Genomic DNA, 24096 nt, shown 5'->3' with positions numbered 1-24096 from the left:
TTACAGCAAAATAGTACCCTGGTAAATATGGGTATAGGATAACGAATTGTCAACACTAACAAACAGTTAAAGAAATATAAACTCACAACGCTAAAAAGTGGCAACAGCCACAAAGTCAGTATACATTACCCTCTCCACTCCATGACAGTGTCAAACAATGACATGTACCCCCTCATCCTGGGACATAATAACAAGATTGACATGTACCCCTCATCCTGGGACATGATAACAACATTGACATGTACCCCTCATCCTGGGACATGATAACAACACTGACATGTACCCCTCATCCTGGGACATGATAACAACATTGACATGTACCCCTCATCCTGGGACTTGATAACAAGACTGGACATGTACCCCATCATCCTGGGACATGATAACAAGACTGGACATGTACCCCCACATCCACGGACATGATAACAACATTGACATGTACCCCATCATCCTGGGACATTGTAAGGACAATTACATGTACCCCATCATCCAGGGACATTATAAGGACAATTACATGTACCCCATCATCCTGGGACATTATAAGGACAATTACATGTACCCCATCATCCTGGGACATTGTAAGGACAATTACATGTACCCCATCATCCTGGGACATTATAAGGACAATTACATGTACCCCATCATCCTGGGACATTATAAGGACAATTACATGTACCCCATCATCCTGGGACATTATAAGGACAATTACATGTACCCCATCATCCTGGGACATTATAAGGACAATTACATGTACCCCATCATCCACGGACATGATAACAACAATGGATATGTACCCCCTCATCCTGGGACATGATAATGAGACTGATATGTACCCCCCTTATCCTGGGACATGATAACAACACTGACATGTACCTTCTCATCCTGGAATATGATATCAAGACCGTTGTGTACCCCATGATCGTTGGACGTGATAACAAAACTAACATATACCCCTACCCCTGATCCTGGGACATGATCACAAGACTGACATGTACCCCCTGATCCTGGGACAGGAAAACAAGACTAAGACACTGTGCAGTCCCTCCTTCATTCCGAGATTGCCGAAAAAATCGCGGAATTTAACTTTCCATGCAGAAAAACGTCTGTTCCGCGGAAAACGCATTTTCTTGCAGAATCCGTGAAGAATTTGCCACTTTTCTGCCACGGAATTTGCTTATTTTAAAATTTGAGTGAAAATTGACTGACAGCCGAAATGAAAAGTAGAGTTAATGTCAAAAGTAGGATCGGTTATACATAAAACAAACTGACATATGTATAGACTAACAACTAGTCTCTGAAATGAACATATCTTACTGAAGAAAACGTTTATATTGAATAAAAATACAAGGAAATGGAGCCCTGAGACTTTCTTCATTTTCAGCTAAGGAAATCTAGACTTGCCACATTCTCTAGACTTGCATGGGTTTTCTTGGATATATTTACTTCAGGGTCTGTACGACAGACTAACATGTACTGTGACAACATTTTCAAAATAATCATGATTAAAAATACTTTATTTTAGGCATCTTTCAAATAATATGATATGAATTTGACACTGTAATCACGTTCTCAAAATCGATCATTCTGAAAATTGAAATTATTTCAGATCTAGTTGAAATATAAAATTGTTATTTGCATGAAGCCGGAAGTTGTTCCTCTCCATCAAAGTTACGAATTCTCAAACACAGAAAAAGGTGTTGGTGCTTTGTCATCAAACTTACTCAAGATGTGATGTGTACTGTCGACTTTATATCTGTGTTTGAGAATGAAACTATGAAGGTCTGTATAATATTTTTGTTGTTTTTCCTGAATGTTTTAACTGCAGAATGTTTTGCAGAATATTGAAAAATTGGGTGCAGAATTTGTTTAAATTTGCCACGGAATTCTTAAAAATTTGCTGCGGAATCCAGGAGGGACTGACTGAGTTACACCGCAAGCAGCACCACCCACTATTTCCTTACATGGACAGGTTACACAGGTTAAACATGTTTTCCCAATTTACTGTCACAACTAATCTCGTGACATCAGGTGTTTACAATTGCCACACTTTCTCAATACAGAATCAAACATAATGTTTTTATATGGAATTGATCAGCGTAGTTTTTACATCGTACATATGATTTAAACATGTCAGAAACCATAATCATAAGCATTCATTTACTATTGATCGATTGATTGATTGATTGGTTGGTTGGTTGGTTGGCTGGCTGGCTGGCTGACTGACTGACTGACTGACTGACTGACTGACTGACTGACTGTCTGTCTGACTGACTGTCTGACTGACTGACTGACTGACTGACTGACTGACTGACTGATTGGCTGACTGATTGATTGACTGATTGATTTCACTAACCTGCTGGTCATGTTTATTCCAGATTTTTAGAAAATAAAGTCAAGAGTGGAATTGCCCGATGTTTTAGGCTACAAGTTAGTGAGGCTACCTTTAATTCTTGGCCATAGCCTTAAGGTGTTCTTACATTGCCCTGAAAATGTCTCAGCAAGACTGGGAGACGGTATACAAGGGAGATGTGCTCAAAGACTGATATGAACTGGGAATCAGAGGTACAACGGACATCATGAATGAGATGAAATTCATTGAGTGAGGTGATGTTTTGATGATATGAAGACACTATCATGCCTGATACTATGATTACAACTACTGGTACTTGAAGCAAGCATTAAATATGATCACAAGGTTATAAGTTTAAATCACACAATACAACACCGACTTAGTGTTTCCACAAGGATTCGGTGAAATGCACAAATAAGGTTTATTGTTTTGTGAGTATTGAAGAACTAAGCAGAAACGATAGTTGAAAAGTTACATTATGCGCAATCTTACACGAGGAGAAGCTTTTCAGAATGAAACCAATACACATGACCTTTGTGAGGTCATTAATCCTAGGCTTGACCATTCCAGCCATTGACTTACTTGTGTTTCAGGAGCAGTGTACGGATTAGTCTCCCCTTGTCCTGCTCTCGGATTTGGTCAGTGATGGTCATGTTTTCCACTACACGGTGGATAATGGTCTGAAGGTCACTAGCGTCAAGGTCAAGGAGCATGGTGCCTGGAAGAAACATGTACAGCATGGCAGAACTAGGCTAAAGTTGATTACAAGTTCAATCAGTTGATTACAGTGAAGTCATAGATATGTCACTGCTATGTCATGGTTATATAGATGCAATGAAGAACGGTCAATATTACTGTACAATTTCAGTATGAAATATTGGCAATAAGTACCATGCAACGCATCTTTAACTTTACAAGCACTGTGGATATTTTTTTTTCTTATTCAGGAATTTTCCTCAATGAACCTTGATCATTCTTTTACAAAAGAAAGTTATACATAATCTGAAGCAATTAAACTTTTCAAGGAGTTTACATCTTTTGCACACACAACACTAAGACTGGTATACACTGGGTTTCAGTCACCTATGGCTCGTTTGAATTTTGGTTCATCATTGGTGATACACAGTACTAGAGCCATTATGTCACAGTACTAGAGCCATTATGTCACAGTACTATAGCCATTATGTCACAGTACTATAGCCATTATGTCACAGTACTAGAGCCATTATGTCACAGTACTAGAGCCATTATGTCACAGTACTATAGCCATTATGTCACAGTACTATAGCCATTATGTCACAGTAACACAACTATTATGTCACAGTAATACAGGAATTATGTCACAGTACTATAGCCATTATGTCACAGTAACACAACTATTATGTCACAGTAATACAGGAATTATGTCACAGTACTAGAGCCATTATGTCACAGTACTACAGCCATTATGCCACAGTAATACAGCCAATATGTCACAGTACTAGAGCCATTATGTCACAGTAACACAACTATTATGTCACAGTAATACAGGAATTATGTCACAGTACTAGAGCCATTATGTCACAGTACTAGAGCCATTATGCCACAGTAATACAGCCAATATGTCACAGTACTAGCGCCATTATGTCACAGTAATTCAACCATTATGTCACAGTAATACAGCCATTATGTCACAATACTAGAGCCATTATGTCACAGTACTATAGCCATTATGTCACAGTAACACAACTATTATGTCACAGTAATACAGGAATTATGTCACAGTACTAGAGCCATTATGTCACAGTACTAGAGCCATTATGCCACAGTAATACAGCCATTATGTCACAGTACTATAGCCATTATGTCACAGTAACACAACTATTATGTCACAGTAATACAGGAATTATGTCACAGTACTAGAGCCATTATGTCACAGTACTACAGCCATTATGCCACAGTAATACAGCCAATATGTCACAGTACTAGAGCCATTATGTCACAGTAATAGAGCCATTATGTCACAGTAATACAGCCATTACGCCACAGTAATACAGCCATTATGTCACAGTAATACAACCATTATGCCACAGTAATACAGCCATTATGTCACAATACTAGAGCCATTATGTCACAGTACTATAGCCATTATGTCACAGTAACACAACTATTATGTCACAGTAATACAGGAATTATGTCACAGTACTAGAGCCATTATGTCACAGTACTAGAGCCATTATGCCACAGTAATACAGCCAATATGTCACAGTACTAGAGCCATTATGTCACAGTAATAGAGCCATTATGTCACAGTAATACAGCCATTACGCCACAGTAATACAGCCATTATGTCACAGTAATACAACCATTATGCCACAGTAATACAGCCATTATGTCACAATACTAGAGCCATTATGTCACAGTACTATAGCCATTATGTCACAGTAACACAACTATTATGTCACAGTAATACAGGAATTATGTCACAGTACTAGAGCCATTATGTCACAGTACTAGAGCCATTATGCCACAGTAATACAGCCAATATGTCACAGTACTAGAGCCATTATGTCACAGTAATACAGCCATTATGTCACAGTAATACAGCCATTACGCCACAGTAATACAGCCATTATGTCACAGTACTATAGCCATTATGTCACAGTAATACAGCCATTATGTCACAGTACTATAGCCATTATGCCACAGTAACATAACTATTATGTCACAGTAATACTGGAATTATTTAACAGTATTATAGCCATTATGTCACAGTAATACAGCCATTATGTCACAGTAATACAGTCATTATGTCACAGTACTATAGCCATTATGTCACAGTACTATAGCCACTATGCTACAGTAATACAGCCACTATGCTGCTGAAAATGTGACCCATGTATAAATGTCTTAACAAAATATTGTATAATGAATGAAAAGCCTTATTTATTCATTATACGGCCAATCATCAAATGGCATCACCTCCCTGCTACACATGTGCAGGCAACCAGGTAAGCTTTCCATGCCGTATCATCATTCCTTCTGCTGAATAAATCAGTTAACAGAAATGTGGGGAGGCTGGTGGTCCTACCGCAAGGACGATTCAAAGAATAGGAAACCACTGCAGGTTTTTTCTAATTCCTTTTCATAGAGATCGTCCTTGGGGTACATATATATATTAAGTCAAGACTTCCAAAGACTGGAGGCACTTCTGGCTCAGTACAATAAATAGCTACAAAAGTATCTTATGTCATAGCACTCAACTGTTATACCTATGACCCAAAGCTTCAGCAAGAAGCATTATGGGAGGGAACAGACAGGAAGGAAACAAACCAAGAACTGACCTCACAAGTTAAGCAATAAATATCGCACACAGTGCGAAATTAAACCCTGCCCACTAGGTGAAATCAATCGAGAGCTCCGGAAGAGGAAAACTGACTCACTACTGACCATGAACTCATGAGAGAATCAAATATAGTCAGAGATACAACAGCGGATACGTCAATCAAACCTAACTGAAAACAGCGTCAACTGTCCAGATAACCAAGACTCACTTCAGGGTCAGGGTGGCAGTACATTGCTCACTGGATAGAACAGATCAGCCAAAGTGTGCTTGATCACAAGAATGTGTATCAAACAGACAGTGCTGTATAAAAGTGTAAGGCCAGCTCCAAATAGTCGTAGAGCATATCTCTTCAGTGGGCAGTGCAGATGCAATAGTCTTAGAAGCGGCCATTGTTCTGAGTGAGCTTTTAACCTGTCAGGGGGAGACTTGCCAGCGAAATATGGTCTGTTTGCTAGCTGGAAACCCAGCCTTCCTGTCAACGTAACTGCAGAACAGATGGGTATCCATACGGATCCCTTGTGTTCGTTTGATATAGACCTTGTGGGTCTTATGGACATCCAGTGGGTGAGTACTCGTTGCTCATCTCCGATGTGGAGGGTGGAAGTAGTGGAGTGATTTGGGTATGAAAAGTGGAAATAGCAGTAGAGTAGCCACGAATTGTCGAAGTCGGTGAACCATCTTCCATACAAATTTGCAGAAACTCCAATACTTGGACTAAATCTGCAGAAAAGGGATCTGCGATCTCTGGGAACTGTTAGATACTTCTCCAGATCCTTGGTGTGACCCCACACACTCACCAAAGCTTGCTGTATAGGGCACATCCTCAACCGTATTTGCAACATTACAGAGACATCCCTGCAGACAGAGCCAAGTCAGCGCCAGTGCATGAGGATGTAAGAGGAAAGAAGACACCATCTCCCATACCCTAGTGATCTGGTCAGGCGACAAATTAAAGAGACAAGACCCTTTGTGAACCGAGAAAAACCAAGTCCTGGGTGGGTACCAGGTCAGATTTCTTGAGGTTGATGATCCATCCATAGAATGTCCATCACCTTGTGGGTACAGCCTAAACTTGACTGAGTTAGTGAACTGAGTTACCAGCAATCTAGGTAAGGGTTATGTCTTCATTGCGACCTTGCAAGGGTAGAAAGCACTAACATGAGCTTGGTGAACACCTTGAAGGCAGTGGATATGTTAAAGGGGAGCACCATGAATTGATAACACATCCCATCAGAAGAGAACCGGAGGTACTTCTTGAATGTGGGATGAAGAGGCACATGCAGATATGCATCCTCTAGATCAATCAATTTCAGCCAATCGCTGGGCTGAATAGGGGAGATCACTGAGTGAAGTGTCGCCATCTTGAAGGATGGAACCTCTAACATGCGGTTCAACCCCTTGAGGTTGAGAATGGGATGGAATCCACTGTCCTTCTTCTGAACATGGAAGTATGTGGAATAAATCCCCGCCTTCTCCTTGCCCGGTAGTCAGACAGGCCTCGATTCCACAGCGACAAATGGCCAATACGAATGGTGGACAGCACCCAAGAGTTTTGTGTTGCCATCTCCCACTCCTTTAGGAATAGGGAGAGATAACCAACCACTTAAATATGTGGTAAGAGGGCGTAAATAGTCTCCTCAAGATGAACTGGCCAAGACTGCATCGCCTGAACAACTTGCATGTCTTAACGGGGTGTCCGAGCAAACCCAGTCAAAACTGCAGACAGGAACTAGACGAAGAGGACTGCTGGACGGGGTGTCTCCTCCTGATGCAGACTCAGATGTAGGTTGCGCCCCAGAGGAAGAACTTCTACGGTGTGCAGGAGCGAGTAGCCTGTGGCTGTTCAAAACAAAGGAGATCACTGCTGTCGCAGCCTCCCGTACGACCTTCTGTGCCCCTGCAAATAACGTTGCCCCCAGCTGAAACAGAAGGGCCAGTAAGGTCTGCTGTGCAGCTGAGTAATGAGACGTAGACAGCCACATTCAGGCTAACGAATCGAGTCGAACCCAGCAATCCAACCCTTGGACTCTCATGAGCAAGGAACTCCTACCTGAGACGTCCAACCAACTCACGAATGAGAGACTTCACTGAGTCCATATGCTGTTTAAATAAGGTACACATGACTTACATATAAAAACCAACGGGAGATTGACTGTGAAACTGAGAATGCAACTTCGCATTAGATGTTTTGGTTTGTTTAGCCTTTTCAGCTTTGGACGGGGGAACCTCCTGGGAGCCCTCCCTCCTCTCTCAAATCCTTGGAGAACAAGAGGTCTGCTGCCCGTCTTTTCTGGGCCCGTGGAGAAAAGCCTAGGCACAGTTCACAAATCTCTGGGTTAAGGCCTGCCTTCTCAAGCCAGCAGAAGCACTTGTCATGTTTGTCCTGAAGCGGAATATTTTGCCCACAGGCAGTACACACTGAAAACGCCTGAAAGCCCAAACACGCACACATGTAGCTACCAGCGGAATACAACAGCATATCATGTATATACAAAACATTGAAAATTATGTGAATGCAACAACGTGACATGAAATAATTGGTATATTAATGCACTATTTCAACCACAAGGCAAGCTAACCTTCACATCATGAACTAGCAAACCACGTAAACCACGGGAAAGCTTGGGGAATTACATACAAAACCACAGAAATAAGAAATAACCAATTGCAAAGGTAATAAAACATTTTCCTAGAACCAGTAAAAAACATACATACAAAGGTTGAAGTTTCAGACATTCTTCAGAAACAAAGCTAATCAGCTTGGAACTCAAGGTGCATGTGTGAACGCACTGAGTGACAGCAGAAGGACTGATGATATGGGATGTCAGGCTTATCTGATTGGCTGCGCATGTGTGGCAGAGAGGTAACTCCCAGTGGTCAGGGGCTGTGTAATGAATAAAACAAGGCCTTTCATTTATTTACAATATTTTATCAAAATATCAATGCAAAGGTCCCATGACATTTTCAGCAGCAGAAAATGCATATATGTACCCCAATATATACGACATCAAAGACCTGATGTACCCCAAGGATGATCTCTATGAAGAAGAGTAACTAAGCCCTGACAAAATAACTGACATGACACAGTAATGCTGCCATAATGCCACAGTAATATAACTATGCAGTAGCAATATTGCTGTTATACCACAGACATACACCACCTACTGCATGGCAATATTGCTGATATACCACAGACATACACCACCTACTGCATGACAATTTTGCTGTTATACCACAGAAATACACCACCTACTGCATGACAATTTTGCTGTTATACCACAGAAATACACCACCTACTGCATGGCAATATTGCTGTTATACCACAGACATACACCACCTACTGCATGACAATTTTGCTGTTATACCACAGAAATACACCACCTACTGCATGACAATATTGCTGTTATACCACAGACATACACCACCTACTGCATGGCAATATTGCTGTTATACCACAGACATACACCACCTACTGCATGGCAATATTGCTGTTATACCACAGAAATACACCACCTACTGCATGGCAATACTGCTGTTATACCACAGAAATACACCACCTACTGCATGGCAATACTGCTGTTATACCACAGAAATACACCATCTACTGCATGGCAATATTGCTGTTATGGAACAACAATATAGCAGATAAGTTGTGACAAAATAGCTGCTACACCACATTAATACAACTGATCAACAATGGCAATATTAATGTTATGACAACAAAATCAGTCCACAGAGCTCCTGGAATACATACCATGTTCAAGACCTCTCCTGAGTTCCAGGAGACTATGGAAGGACAGAGAAGCCACATGGGGTTTACCCCACCTCTCAGCTCCCTCTTCAACATCCTCCTCAAACTTGATCCATCGAGCTTTCTCCCTCCACTCCCATTCCATGTCAGGGTCAGGGCCCACATGCAGCTTGTCCAGCTCCACGAACACCTGAGGCAGACACAAGACTTACTCATGAACTCACAAACACCTGCAGTAGGCATATAACTTATGTCCTGTCCTACTACACAAACACACCACTCTGCCCAAAGGAATGCAGGAACTGAAATCTCCATTACAACAGACGTTTGGAGGTATTTAGAGCACCAGTGTAACATGTTTCTTTCCTACCTCATGAGGACTGTGGTCAATCTTCTTGGCTTTATGCAGTTTCTTCTCCTTGGCAAGCTTGCTGATGTGAACGATTGAGTGCATCGCATTGCGATGACGGTTGATCTTGTGCCGTCTGATGCCCCGCACATCCTCAAATCTGTGACCTGGAAGAGTAAAGACGGCAACCATAGTGCAGTACCTCTACCACACGTACCAGCACACACAACCAAATAAATCAACTTCCTGCAAAACAACACCTTGTCCACTGTAGGATGAAAATGCTAAAGAATATTTGCATGAATAAGTCTCATCAGTTGACTTAAAGGCTGGATACACAATCATTCTGAATCTTCCTTGAACCAAGACTTACATCCTGTCTCACTAATGCCTAAACCAAGACTTACAGAGAGTGATACATGCTTAGTAACTGGTTACAAAGTTATGGCTGCAAATCAGTCTTGCATCAGTCCATACCATCCTTGTATAGCATTCTCCACACAACCCTGCCATAGAGTCAGACTTACTTGGAGTCCCTCACAAAGACTGCAAAGAAGACCAAACATATGACACAAGTATATGTACGTACAGAAGACAAAAAGTGTAAGAAGTGTCCTTAAAGCGGATTGCCTGCCTGTATAGTCTTACTGGCCAAATTGTCCAGGTCGGCCTTCTGAAGCAACATGGCCTCCTCTGTTTCTGTAGGTGACCGCTTCAGTTGGTCCATGTTGTCCAGATGGACTTCGGATCCACGTTGGCGCCTCATGATGAGGTGCTCCTTCCGGAAGTGCTCATGGTGGTGCTTTCTGTGTTTCTGTTTCCCCAGCTTGCTGTCTGACCTGTACAAGGATTGGATCCTTACATACAAGACACAGGGAATGTGTTTAGCAATGGTGGTCTATTGCGCTCATATGAAAATTGGTTCTATAATGGTAATGTTACTGACACTATATCATTTTACAAGTACCTTGGAATTATGTTCGTTCCTAAATTATCCTGGAATAAAGCTACATCTTGTCTTGCAAGCTCAAAAGCTAATAAGGCAATATTCTCTGTTAGAAATTTCCAAAGGAAACTTGGCAAAAGTAACTGTACAGATCTATTTCAGATTTTTGAATATATGATATCACCCATTCTATGTTATGTGTCTGAAATCTGGGGCACATCTCCGGTAATACTATTGAATCTGTTCATAGGAAATCTTGTACATATGTTTGAAACTTGGAAAATCCACCTGAAACAAGATGGCCTTGGATGAATGTGGAAGAGTGCCTCTACAGTTTATTTATACAACCAATGCACTGAAATATTGGTGGAGACTTCTAAACATGTCTGACTATAGATTACCAAAACAGAATCTGTGTTCATACACAGGCAAGCTATCAAGAATGTGTGTAAGACATGGTAGGATTTGCACAGGTTTCCACAGCTGCAGCTTCAAAAGGGGAGACAACTCACTGTGATGTATGAGGAGCACCTCCATCTGTCACGTCCCCATTGGGAGATTGTGGCACCCACACTGGCTCCTCCGTTTCAGCCAGGCTGACCTCACTGCTGTCCCCGCCTGAAGGAATAGCCAATAATAATACAGCTTAAATGTTCCAAAACAATCTAGTTTGCTTTCAAAAGTCTCATTAATAAATGTGCTTTCCAATTCTTTTTGTTTTCATGAAATAATTTATTCCTTTTAACAAAACCCTTGATGTACCCCAAAATCAGATGTCCCTAAGCAAGTGTGTTAAGAATAATTAGTTAGGTGCCATCAACTATTAAAGTTACAGCATGAGGACATTTTTTTGACATAATGACCATTCAAGTGCTAAATATAAACTCATACACTCAACTTTTGCATATTCCTTTCAGTACATACAGTTTTAGAATGATCTTTATGGTAGAAAATTAAGAAAGCATCACTCACAGTTAACCAGAGATGAGTGAGTGGGTTAATCCCGGTTCACACATAACACCAATGACTTACCAAGTAAAAACTTGACCTGTGGGGCACTGTCCTTCCGCGAACGAGACCCACCACCTCCGTGTGGTATATGTAAACTAGCTGCATGCTGGGATACTTGTGGTTCGTCACTAACAGACCCATGCATTGCTGAGGTCACTGGTTCCTCGGCTCCTTCATGCTTGACGCTTGTCGAAGATGATGGCCTCGAGTCACTTTGTAAACCCTTGACTTCCTCAGAGGGGGAAGTCTCCCCATCATCTTCTCCTATGAAGAAGCCTACAGAGACACTCGGGACAGAGACCTTGCGGTGCCCGTCTTGGTCAGGTGCTCCGCCCCCAACAAACTCTCCCTCCTCCTCTCTCTCCTCCTCGATGTCCATATCATCCGATTCATCCGTCTACACAAACAGATAATCAATCATTTAGAGTTCATAATTTGAGATTCCTAGTGATCTTGGAAATTCATACAGATGTACGTACCTCCCTACCTACCTTCCCACAATACCTACATACACACATACTTTTGTACAGCGCCAATATCCAGTACAACTGCTCAATATCAACTCCCTAGGATCATATAACTTTTGCTGTCACTAGGTGCACTGAGTTATGTAGCATTCACATCCTTAGATAGATACCCATTTACAGGTGGGTGGACTGGGACATGTGGATATTGCTGTACCCGCAACAAGGTCTTTGCAGGTATTCATGTGGCCATCATTTGCTCATTTACCAACAGATTCGTGGATCTGTTTAAGTGCAGTAAGTGAAAGTTTCCTCCACCTCCACTGCCAGCATCTTACAGCCAAGTGAGTGAGTGATTATTGCATCAGGTATTTTGAAGCTATTCTCATGAACTAGTCATAGAGTGAGTATGCAAGTGAGTTTAGTTTCACATCGCATTCAGCAATATTCCAGTTATATGGTGGCGGTCTGTAAATAATCAAGTCTAAGCAAGACAAACCAGTGATCAACAACATGAGCATCAATCTGTCCAACTGGGACATATTTGGGACGCATTTGTGTCACGTAAGTCACATAATCTTGTTAGTCGCCTCCTATGACAAGCATAGTCACCATTTGTGGCAAGAATGGGTTGCTGAAGACCTATTCTACCTCTTCAGGAGTCATTGGTCATTGGGCCTAGCATACCTCATCATCTTCATCATCATCTTGATCCTCAGCTTCCTCTGGAATTGGTGGTGACTTCAGTGCACCCTTAGACGGGAAGCTCCGCATCTTTTTCTTCTTCTTCTTCTTCTTTTTCTTGACTTTAGATGGCTTGAGTGTCTTGAGAGACTTATTGGACAGTGAGCGCAATGGCTGATGAGTGTGGGGAAAGGACAGTCGTCGGTGGACTGAAACACAGAAGTAAATAAGTGAGAAGCATTGTTTGATGTCACAGTCAACAGTATTTTAGTTACATCACAGAGCCATGCAATTAATTCGCCAAAACTATACAGTGTCTCAGTTAGAACATTTCAAAATATGGCAGCATAATTCATTTATTAACACTGCTCATATTGTTACTAGAGTGTATCAGGTGATCCTCCAGAAGATAAAAACCTTGTGAATTTTTAATCTCACAGGCAACAATATAATGACACATCATCAAACAGATCTTAACTTATTTGTTCCACAAACTGAAACTGACAAAGGGACACAACTCTTTATAGACATACTGTCACCTGTACATGAAAGCAGTAAAAATGGGTGTTGGCTCCCGATCTAAGTGAACTTAGCCCCAGTGTTATTCGTTACACTCCTACACTGGGTGTAACAAAACCTAGCATGAGGTCGTGTCAGGTAACCTTTGAACTTAACCAATCAAATGCGAGGAGGCTAAATAGATTTTACCAATCAAACAACTGCTACAGTTTAGGGTTTGGTGGGACTTACAAAATACATTGGTCACTGATAATGATCTTTCAACAAACGAAAATCTGGATATAACACTGAAAATTTGACGTGCATATATATATGCTTTTTCGTTTCTGTTGACATGGTTACCATTTGCTAATATTTCCACAAGCTGACATCCTTGAATATTGCCAAAAATGCTATTTTCAGGGACTGTTTATTCACTGTTGTGGCGTGCTCCATGTGCATCACCCGGAAACAATCATAGGGAAAAGAGCCTTAGGAATCGTTCAGGTACAAACCTTTGCGTGGGTAAAAATTCAAAAGGTATGTGCGAATGTCCACTTCCACAATTTGGTAAGCTATGCTCTGATTGGTCAATTTCAAAGGTTACCTGATGTGACCTCCTACAAGGTTTTGTTAGACTCAGTATAGGAGTGTAACAAATAACACTGGGTCTAAGAACACTTATACTGCGTTGGCTCCCAGCCTACCTGCATAGTCGTGTTCATCAAAGTGCCTGTCTGTGACTGTGACCTCGCTTGGTCGACGGTTTCTGTCGGGGACAACGTTTGACGAGGACAATTCATCTATATCAAACCTCTTTGGCATCACAAACATCTTCTCCACCTCGTCATGGAGGAAGGAGAGGTGAGACACACATTCACCACGGTCCATCTCACGGATAAACGACAAATGTGGATCCCGGACCGACTGTGCTGCCTCAGTCTCGTACTCCTGGTCCCCATTGCTCACGTTCCCAAGAGCGGAGTCACTGGGGAACACTTCAGGTGTCCACAGAATTGCCTCATCATCATCCTTGGTCAGGGGGATGGCCTCGTCAGTTGTGTGCTGCAGAAAACAACAAAGTCATCTTACTGGACATTCTACAGTATGCACTGACAAGCATATTTCCTCAAATGAGGGTTGAGTCTCTATAAAGGGAAGTGTCTTCTGAAAAGGGCAAGTCCCCCATTCAGGGCCATGCTTTTAGTAAGATCTGTGTCTGGATTAAGTAACAGGTGAAAGCTTTTAAACTGTACTAGGGGTTCGGTCACAACTAAACATTTACCCCATAACATTTGTATATTATTTTCACATGTATTTCCAAGATTTATCAAACATAATCAGTTGTGCATCGGCTACACTTTGCCAGGACCTTTACAGATCTCAACACTACTGTCACAATACATCATACACTCTGACATCACACACTAATAGAAGATTTGAATTAATTTCATGAATGGTGACCTTTAACCCATACCTGCTGAAGAATTGCTGCAATAGAATAGTTCAGTATAGCATTCCATTATGGCCTTTAGTGAATACCTCACATGAGATGAAAATCAAAGGGATTTTCAAGTGGGAAGAATTTTTAACTAATTCTGTATGAAAAACTACTTTTTCATTGAACATAACTTAGCAAAAGAGGTATTCAAGGTCTCGCTTCCATCAGCAAAGGGATCCTACCAGTAGAGCACTTTCTAGAAAGTGTACTTGTGCAATTCAGGCCAATCATGAATGTGTCTGGCTAATTTTGGAGAAAGGCAACAGCTACTGGGTACTTGTGATTCCAAACATTCATTTTAAGTGTATAAAGAAAACTGTTTCCTACGTGTCAGTCGTTCTGCTCATCTAACACGCCCTGACTGGCAAACGTGAAAAAATAACGTGAAATTAGTAAGTGAGTGAGTTTTACGCCACACTCAGCAATATCACAGCCATAATGGCGGTGGTCTGTAAATATTCGAGTCTGGGCCTGGCAATCCAGTGACCAACAACATTAGCATCGATCTGCGCAGTTGGACACATGTCAACCAAGTTAGCAAGTCTGACCACTCAATCCTGTTAGTCGCCTCTTACGACAAGCATAGTCGCCTTCTATGGCAAGCATGGGTTGCTGAAGGCCTATTCTATCCCGGGACCATCACGGGTCTGTGAAATTATTGGCTTCTTTGTATGATGCTGTTGTATGATGCTGTTTTAGATAGACTCAGAACTATTCCAGGTGTATATAATGGTAATCTGTGATCAAATCTGGACCACGACAACTAAGTGACTGCACAGATCCAGTCAAGTCACCTTTACAAGATCACTCCAGCTAACACCATACGAGTGGTACATGAGGGTATATCAGGTGTTACATCAGTGGTATGTGTTAAGGTTGTGGTACATTAGATGTCATTGATACATAAGGTGTTATATGTGTTACATGACATGTTGCATCATGTATATGTTACACCAGTCATATGTTACATGTGATACAAAATGTGATACATGTGATATATAATGTGTTACATGACATGTTGCATCATGTATATGTTACACCAGTCATATGTTACATGTGATACAAAATGTAATACATGTGATATATAATGTGTTACATGACATGTTGCATCATGTATATGTTACACCAGTCATATGTTACATGTGATACAAAATGTGATACATGTGATATATAATGTGTTACATGACATGTTGCATCATGTATATGTTACACCAGTCATATGTTACATGTGATACAAAATGTGAGACATGTGATATATAATGTGTTACATGACATGTTGCATCATGTATATGTTACACCAGTCATATGTTACATGTGATACAAAATGTGAGACATGTGATATATAATGTGTTACATGACATGTTGCATCATGTATATGTTACACCAGTCATATGTTACATGTGATACAAAATGTGAGACATGTGATATATAATGTGTTACATCATGTTTTAATCATTGTGTCAGTGTCATATCAACTGTATGTATTATATCAATGATACCTTTAATATAATGTGTTATATCAGTGCTATATCATGTTTATTTATCATGGGTTATAGATCAGCATTATTTCAGACACTATTCAGCATGGTTTTCTGACAACAGTGGGGCGGATGTTGACGCAAGACAGTTAGAAGTAGTTGTACAAAGTCTGTCTAACAGTAAACTAGTTCGCTTTCAACAAAATGTTGCAGGGTGTGGAGTCATCCCACATCTTTACCTTGTCACCTTGCTGACGGGGTTAACCCGTGACGGGGTTAACCCGTTTGGTCATGTGGACAAAGCATCAGACTCTGGATCAGAAGGTCCATGGTTCGAATCCCAGCACAAGTCTTTGAAAACATATGGCTGCTACAATAAACCAGGTGTCATTCTGCATGGTTTAATGACAGTATGACAGAATAGAGAGAGGTACTTGTTCTGTTGGAAACTTTAGCTCATAGTACTAATCTCTTTCAAAGCTAAACATCAACACATCTCCCCACTGATGGTGACTACAGTCTGATATTACATATTACATCTTCAAACAGATGCAGCATTGACACTGTACATTATCACTCAACAAATGAAAGGTCAGTCTTTGTTTTCAGCATGCCTTATAAATGCAACGACACAAACAATAACTGATCATTTCCCACATGCTGGGCTTGACAGGAATGGTTACAAACAGTTAAAATACAGCCGTAAAACTGGTTTGACAGGCAATATGCAAGACAGCAACATCCTGCAGTACTTGGTAAAAGGAGTCATCATTGAGTTCAGTTGATACATAGAACAGAAGACATCAGTAATAGACAGCTATACATCAGTGGGCTGGCATACACAATCCACCACGTTCATGTGCCATCATGCTTGATAAAGGGATGCTTGGTCAGCAGGGATAGCCTTATGGTTATAACACTTGTCCATCACACCTAATGTCTGGGTTCCATTCTCCACAGCGGTACACTGTTTGAAGATGATCCCTGGTGTCCAAAGCCATCAAATCGCAGAAATATTTCTATACTCACTCACACATACTATGAAATGAGTAAAATCAACTTAAGTGCTGGGCGAACTTCAAACAACAAAACATTTGCAAAACTAAAATTTCCAAAAAACAATGACGTACTGACTTTTATACAATGCTGAATTAGTAAACAAATTGTTAAAACAATATTAAGACTGTGACATGCAATGGTAGTGCACCAGGGTTCAAGCACGAAGAACCAAGTCAGCACAAGCAATGGTTACCGTGTTATCGGAGGCTGTGACATCACAGTCACTGATCCAGTTGGGATCCTGAAAACAAATCATGTCACCATTTCCTTAGACAAAGCCTATACCCACTTTACCTGCATTGTCATCGGGTTACTGCCTGAAACGTAAGTCCATATATGTCTTGATGCTGGTGATTTTTGACGCTGGTGACATTTAATCATTGATGTTTGATTAAGAGATCTTGTAATGTACACGTGCGTGAGATATGGGATACCTACTCTAAACTTAAATCTCCTTTGTGAGACAGGTGTGAGGTACTGGATACCTGCTCTGAACTTAAATCCCTTTAGTGAGACAGGTGTGAGGTACTGGATACCTACTCTGAACTTAAATCCCTTTAGTGAGACAGGTGTGAGGTACTGGATACCTACTCTGAACTTAAATCCTTTTATTTAGTGATACAAGGTGTGAGATACTGGATACCTACTCTGAACTTAAATCCCTTTAGTGAGACAGGTGTGAGGTACTGGATACCTACATTGAAGTTAAATCCTTTTATTTAGGAAGACAAGGTGTGAGGTACTGGATACCTACTTTGAAGTTAAATCCTTGTATTTAGTGAGACAAGGTGTGAGGTACTGGATACCTACTCTGAACTTAAATCCCTTTAGTGAGACAGGTGCGAGGTACTGGATACCTACTCTGAACTTAAATCCCTCTAGTGAGACAGGTGTGAGGTACTGGATACCTACTCTGAACTTAAATCCCTTTAGTGAGACAAGATGTGAGGTACTGGATACCTACTCTGAACTTAAATCCCCTTAGTGAGACAAGATGTGAGGTACTGGATACCTACTCTGAACTTAAATCCCTCTAGTGAGACAGGTGTGAGGTACTGGATACCTACTCTGAACTTAAATCCCTTTAGTGAGACAAGATGTGAGGTACTGGATACCTACTCTGAACTTAAATCCCCTTAGTGAGACAGGTGTAGGGTACTAGATACCTATTGTGACCCCACAGTGTTTGTCAGACCTGTGTAAGAGGAATACATTGATAGTTCCCCAGTCAAAACCAATGTACAACAGTGTGTTAGACTGTGCAGGAAGCTAATGTGCATACCTAATAGTTATCTGTCTAAAACATGGTTAGGTGACATCTTTCCATCACTGTTCCCATTTTAGTATCTTCCATATAATCATTGTTAGTTATTCTTAGTACATAAGCATATTTAAAAAGACAATGTTTGCTTGAATCAGCCTTGCTCCTTGGCTCTACTCTAACAGGGATAATCAATAATAGTTTCATCCGTGTAATTGGTAAGTCAGGATAGAAAAAGTGTTTTAAGTTTATAATAGAGGAATTGTAGTTTACGCCCTGAATCTCCTCCTTGGTGACTTGTGAAAGTCTATAACTGACTGTGATAACAGTACTTTTCATTTCCTTATGGTTTCAGAAGAACTATTAATACATACCATCTGTCAGCCTTCTCAAATAGCATTTATGGCTGACAGATATCACCATCCTCTCTCCTTGTAATTATATATCTCATCACAACTAATCTTGTCATCCATTATTCCTCAAGTCAACAGAGCATATGATGAAATCCATTAATTGAGATTACTTTGTCATGTTTAACATAGGCTGTAGCACCATGCTTGTCAGGACACACATATAATATACAGCATGACTACCACAATGAGATACCTGATACATATCACAGATATAGCATGACTGCCACAATGAGAAACCTGATATACATTGTAGATACAGCTGACTGCCATGTGATACAACATGATATATACCAATCATCTGATAAACTTCAGAGGTATTTCTTATTTCTGTTCAATTTCTAAGCTTCATTTCAAAATGCAATATCACCCATCTTAATCAAAACATAAGGCTTCACAAGAATGTCACATTATATTTGTACGTTGAGTACACATGGGCCATGCCAAAGATTCCAGTGTTTTCTTGTCCCTAAAATTGGAACATAAATACCCCCTGGAATGTGTGATGTAAGTGAAGATGACCATAAGAAGGGAGTACACTTATGGTGGACACTTCTGGCGGTCACTTATGGTGGTCACTTATGGTCTTACCTTCTCCTTCTTCCCTCTATAAGCCATTGTCTGTCAGCTTGTGCAGTCTGAAACACAGAGTGAGCATGCATTAACATCTTCATCAACAATAGGGGCAGTGGGTAGCCTTGTGCTTTAAATGATTGGAAAAACTTGGGTTTGATTCCTCACATGGGTTCAGTGAGTGAAATCCATTTCTGGTGATCCCTGGGCACAATAATGAGGTTTTTACACATTGAACCATGTGGGGATGAAAGTCGTCTTAGGCCTGACAAGCAAACACTTTAACTATGAGGATAATTCCCAATGCTGACACTTCCACAAGACATTTAAGGAACGATGTCATGTTGGCAACAGAAAACATATAACGCTCAGCAAACACATAAAGCGCATATTTGCATATTTGACTAAATAAAAATCAGATTTACTCAATTAATTACAAATCTGGGAGTACTAAAAATGTGTCAGAATCACTCAAAACCTAACAGGTCTATAATACCTTGCGTACTTTATTCAATTAACTAAGTTCACTTGTGTATGATTCGTCATGGCACCCAAACTCTATAAAAGCATTAGCTAATGGTAGGCGATGTCTATATATACATGTTGTTATAGCCGTAGCCACTGTCCGGGACCTACTCAAAAAGTCACATGACTTCCATGTTGAGAATTTAGAGATGGCAGCCAAACGTTTGGCTATATGACAGTTACTAAAACAATTCAGTCTGTTGAGATGCAATTTATATTTATATACTTAGAAGAGTAATGTAAAAGTACTCAATTCTTTTAGCTAGTTGGGGTATATAAAATGCTAGTTACTCCTCAAAAAATGCATTTACTCATACACAAACAGACATGGGAGTAAATACTTAATTGCTTGAAAAATTATCTGGAGCTCTATAACATTCCGCTAGCTCCCCCGAGTCCAAGGTACTGGCCAACTTATTATCATTAGGAACAACTGTGGTCCGGACAATCCAGTGATTAACAGCATGAGCATCAATCAAATGAATGGCATACAATGACGTGTCTGTCCACCTGATCCTATTAGTCACCACTTTTTAAACTAGTGTGGAAGTGTCTCATCACTGAAGTTTGAGAGGATGAAAGGTAAAAGTTTGTGAGTAACTTAAATAAATAGTGATGCACTTAACATGTCATGAAGTGTTTCTAATTTCACCAAAAATATGGAATATCCCTGTTGTTTGATGGAATTGGTTTCTTCTGGTTTGATAGGGTGGAAAGTTGGTTGTGATGAAATACAGAAATGTATGATGTGAATATATCAGGGATGGCACCAGGTGTAAGTGATTTCAGCTGAAAATCAGCCGGGGGTCTGGGAATCGTAGGCCCCCGACTAGGTCCAGGGTCGACCAGGCCCATGATAGACTGATTTGCATTCTAATCTGTGTATTTCCGCAAAGTCGCGGAAAATTGCCATCCCTGATATGTTCTGTCTAGCTACAATTACCTGATTTAATACATGTTTTCTTTATTCTTAACATCCAGACAGCATGATCAGTTTTGAAAATTCTTATTCCAATTTGTCAACATATCACTTACAATTCCACAATCCAAGTTCACATAAGCAGGTGTTCATGATAATCATGAAAACATACAGGAAATAACAGGAAGTGCATTTTTTATGTGTGAGCAGATGCCCTGGAGGGCAACGGTTGAGGTTCTGCTTCCCACTGAAATACATGACACATGTTTACAATTTTATCCATTTCTTGGACAGCCCGGCACTGATATTATACCATTCTAATAATCAAAACAGTCAGCCAATTCTGATAATACTATGGCAAGTTCGGAGATATTAGGTATTGTAAATATGCCGTCTTTTTACGACTATGAATTCTTTCTTCAGATCATTCAATATTCACTCTACAAGATACATGAACAGGTACAGAATCATACAGTCTGATAGATAGATGGAGATACTGAGAGATCGGGGGAGAATCAAAACAGTGTCTCAATCTGTGCCATCCGAGTGATTGTGGCCTTTTGTCCCCCATTGTCCCCAGTGTCAGATAGTGTACGCAAAAGCAACTGTAACCTCCCCCACACTTATATAGGGAACACTTCACGAAAGTGACACAGCGAAATGAACACGGATACAGTTAACGAGACTCCAGCAACACCTCACACTAAACACAATACATTAGACAGAGCTATGTGGTGCAAAACCTGAGTTCTTCAAACATATGTCAACATTGCCATTTCGCAAATGAGTAGTTTAATTCAACCGCTGTTCTTTCAGGAACATTATAAAAAATTGAGCAAACATAACCGTGGTACAATGTAGACATAGTTCCCCATAGAAATCTACCAGGTGAAAAAAGATTGCATGTCCTGACACATGCAAACCGTCACCATCTGACAACTGGTTCAATATGTCTTAAACAATGATGTTTACTTTTGTTTGGTACAGTAAATCACAGGTTGATCAATCTTTCACCATGTTTACTTACAGCTCACTACGCATACATCAGTGAATATTCACTCGATCACATGGCTTAGTCAACCAGCTGATGTACAGAAGGCACCCATAAAACATTTTTTCAGTTTCCAAGTTTTCTAAAAATACAACCTTTGGAACTATTTCCTTTATGATAAGAAACATGTATGTCTGCTAGTCCATTGTATCTAAATATATTGTCAGCAAGTGTTGTTTATGAAATTACTGTCAAATAGTCATACTTCAAAACATGTCATTTCAAGCACAAATGCAACTCAGAGATAATGACAAGCAATCTGTCATTTCGTTAAAAATATTCCTTCTTCATTATTGCCCATTCCATGGTTACTGGTCTAGTTATCAGTGAAATACAAGTCACTTCAATATAAGATACCACCATGAATTTAGAAAAAGCCAACCATTCAACTGAAATGTGCTGCAGACTTCACTTGGGCTTGACACTGGACTCTGACAAGTTTCAGAAATATTCCAGAATCCATTTCTTATGACAAGGCAGAATAATAGACTGTCACCATGAAAGAAGCACCTGTCTGGGTGAACTTAGACATAAGCAGACTCTAACAGAGTCAACCCCATCCAAGGTAGTTCTCCTGCCAACTGTTACATCTTTCAATAGTGTTTATGATACCCGGTTGTATACAGGCTGTAAGGAGCCGTCAGTTAAGTAGGACGCCATTAAAGTCAGGGACTCTACATGGTGCTTGGCATAACTGTTAACATGGCTCTTGGAGAAATCAGAAGGACTCATATTGCTCTCTAATGTCTTTCATATCCCATTATTCAACATGTACTAAAGAAATATACTTTCCTTAAGGAGATATGGAGCTTATAAGTATACTTGATGGCCACTTGCACTGTATTGTGAAAACCTCAAACACAGTGAGTCACCTTGTGTATGTTTCCAAGTTTTCAGACATCCTTCATAGCAAACCCTTTCAACCAAAGGACAACAACAAAACTGAAACTATGAAATCTACCATGACACAGTGTGTATGATTATTTACCTACTGTTTCACTGTATGGTTAATTGTAAACCTAAAGTGTGCATAATGTCTTATAGAATCAGCTAAAACAACAATCATTTGTTCACATAATGCAAAGATTGGAAAAAGTTGAATCTGAAATATTATTTCACAGGAATAATCCATCTCCAGCAGGTTCTTGTTTTATTCAAATCTAGTAATCTGTTACATGGCTTCAAAATAATGTGATAAGCATCACGTGTGTCATATAAATGTTATGTTTCCAACAGTTTCACAGTACTTGTTTGCTGCTTCTGGTGTACTTGCTCCTTTGACCATTTATGGAAACAAAAAGACGCAAAATGACTTTCAGGGTTCAAGGTCATCACTGTACTTCTACGTTAACATTCAAGTTATGAACTTGTACCATGTAGGTGTGTGGAGAAGCCATGCTGCAGACCAACATACACACTGACTGAGTCGTCCGTGCCTTGTTTTATCCCCTTAAATGCAAGATACAGCTTAAACCACATGTACAATACTGTAATGTCAGTTGGCATGACGTCGATAGACAATAATGCTTGGCCACTCAGCAAAGGGCATTGAACTAAGAAACGTAACTCAAAACCGTCAAGTTAACAACTGCCAGCTCCAGACATATATATAATTTGATTCCACATTTTTTTTCATGCTGGATGTATTTCAACAACAATATCCTGATCAAGTATCCTGACTACCTTGCTGAAATGTTCTGTTTAAATGTTTATCAAGTTTTCAGTTTGCTTCACAGAGATCAACAGGAGAGATAAGTTGAAAGGCAAACAATACATGATCACACAACTGTGTACATTACTATCTGAATGCTGCTATGTCACACAGATCCTCAGCTCAAACATCACAGTTTTTACACAGTCACTGAGTGAGTAGTAAAGAGGACAGGGGTGACACTGGGTCAACAAGGCTGACGGGGTGAATGTCCCCACAAACACTCTACAAGT

At 40.3% G+C, this 24096-nt stretch overlaps 1 protein-coding gene across 7 annotated transcripts in view; it reads right to left on the bottom strand.

The window, feature by feature from the left end:
- The window catches only part of LOC137299127 (band 3 anion transport protein-like), a 112387-nt gene that overhangs the window by 26412 nt on the left and 61879 nt on the right, over positions 1-24096 (bottom strand). For 4 of the 7 annotated variants that reach the window (XM_067831652.1, XM_067831653.1, XM_067831656.1 and 1 more), the window contains 9 exons: positions 19676-19722; positions 14083-14440; positions 12881-13086; positions 11751-12126; positions 11231-11336; positions 10421-10611; positions 9794-9939; positions 9427-9613; positions 2930-3065 (listed from right to left, as the gene is read on the bottom strand). In XM_067831652.1, the coding sequence (XP_067687753.1) occupies positions 2930-3065; positions 9427-9613; positions 9794-9939; positions 10421-10611; positions 11231-11336; positions 11751-12126; positions 12881-13086; positions 14083-14440; positions 19676-19702 (1733 nt within the window). In that variant the 5' untranslated portion in view covers positions 19703-19722. Of the gene's footprint in view, positions 1-2929; positions 3066-9426; positions 9614-9793; positions 9940-10420; positions 10612-11230; positions 11337-11750; positions 12127-12880; positions 13087-14082; positions 14441-17606; positions 17655-19675; positions 19723-24096 lie in introns of all 7 variants that reach the window. The other 3 variants (XM_067831650.1, XM_067831657.1, XM_067831651.1) reach the window with 1 other exon arrangement.

Source organism: Haliotis asinina, chromosome 10 (assembly GCF_037392515.1).
Source record: "Haliotis asinina isolate JCU_RB_2024 chromosome 10, JCU_Hal_asi_v2, whole genome shotgun sequence".
In the NCBI taxonomy this organism is placed as follows: Eukaryota; Metazoa; Mollusca; class Gastropoda; order Lepetellida; family Haliotidae; genus Haliotis; species Haliotis asinina.
The sequence above is the reverse complement of the archived record's forward strand: the minus strand, read 5'-3'. Positions and strand labels throughout refer to the sequence as shown.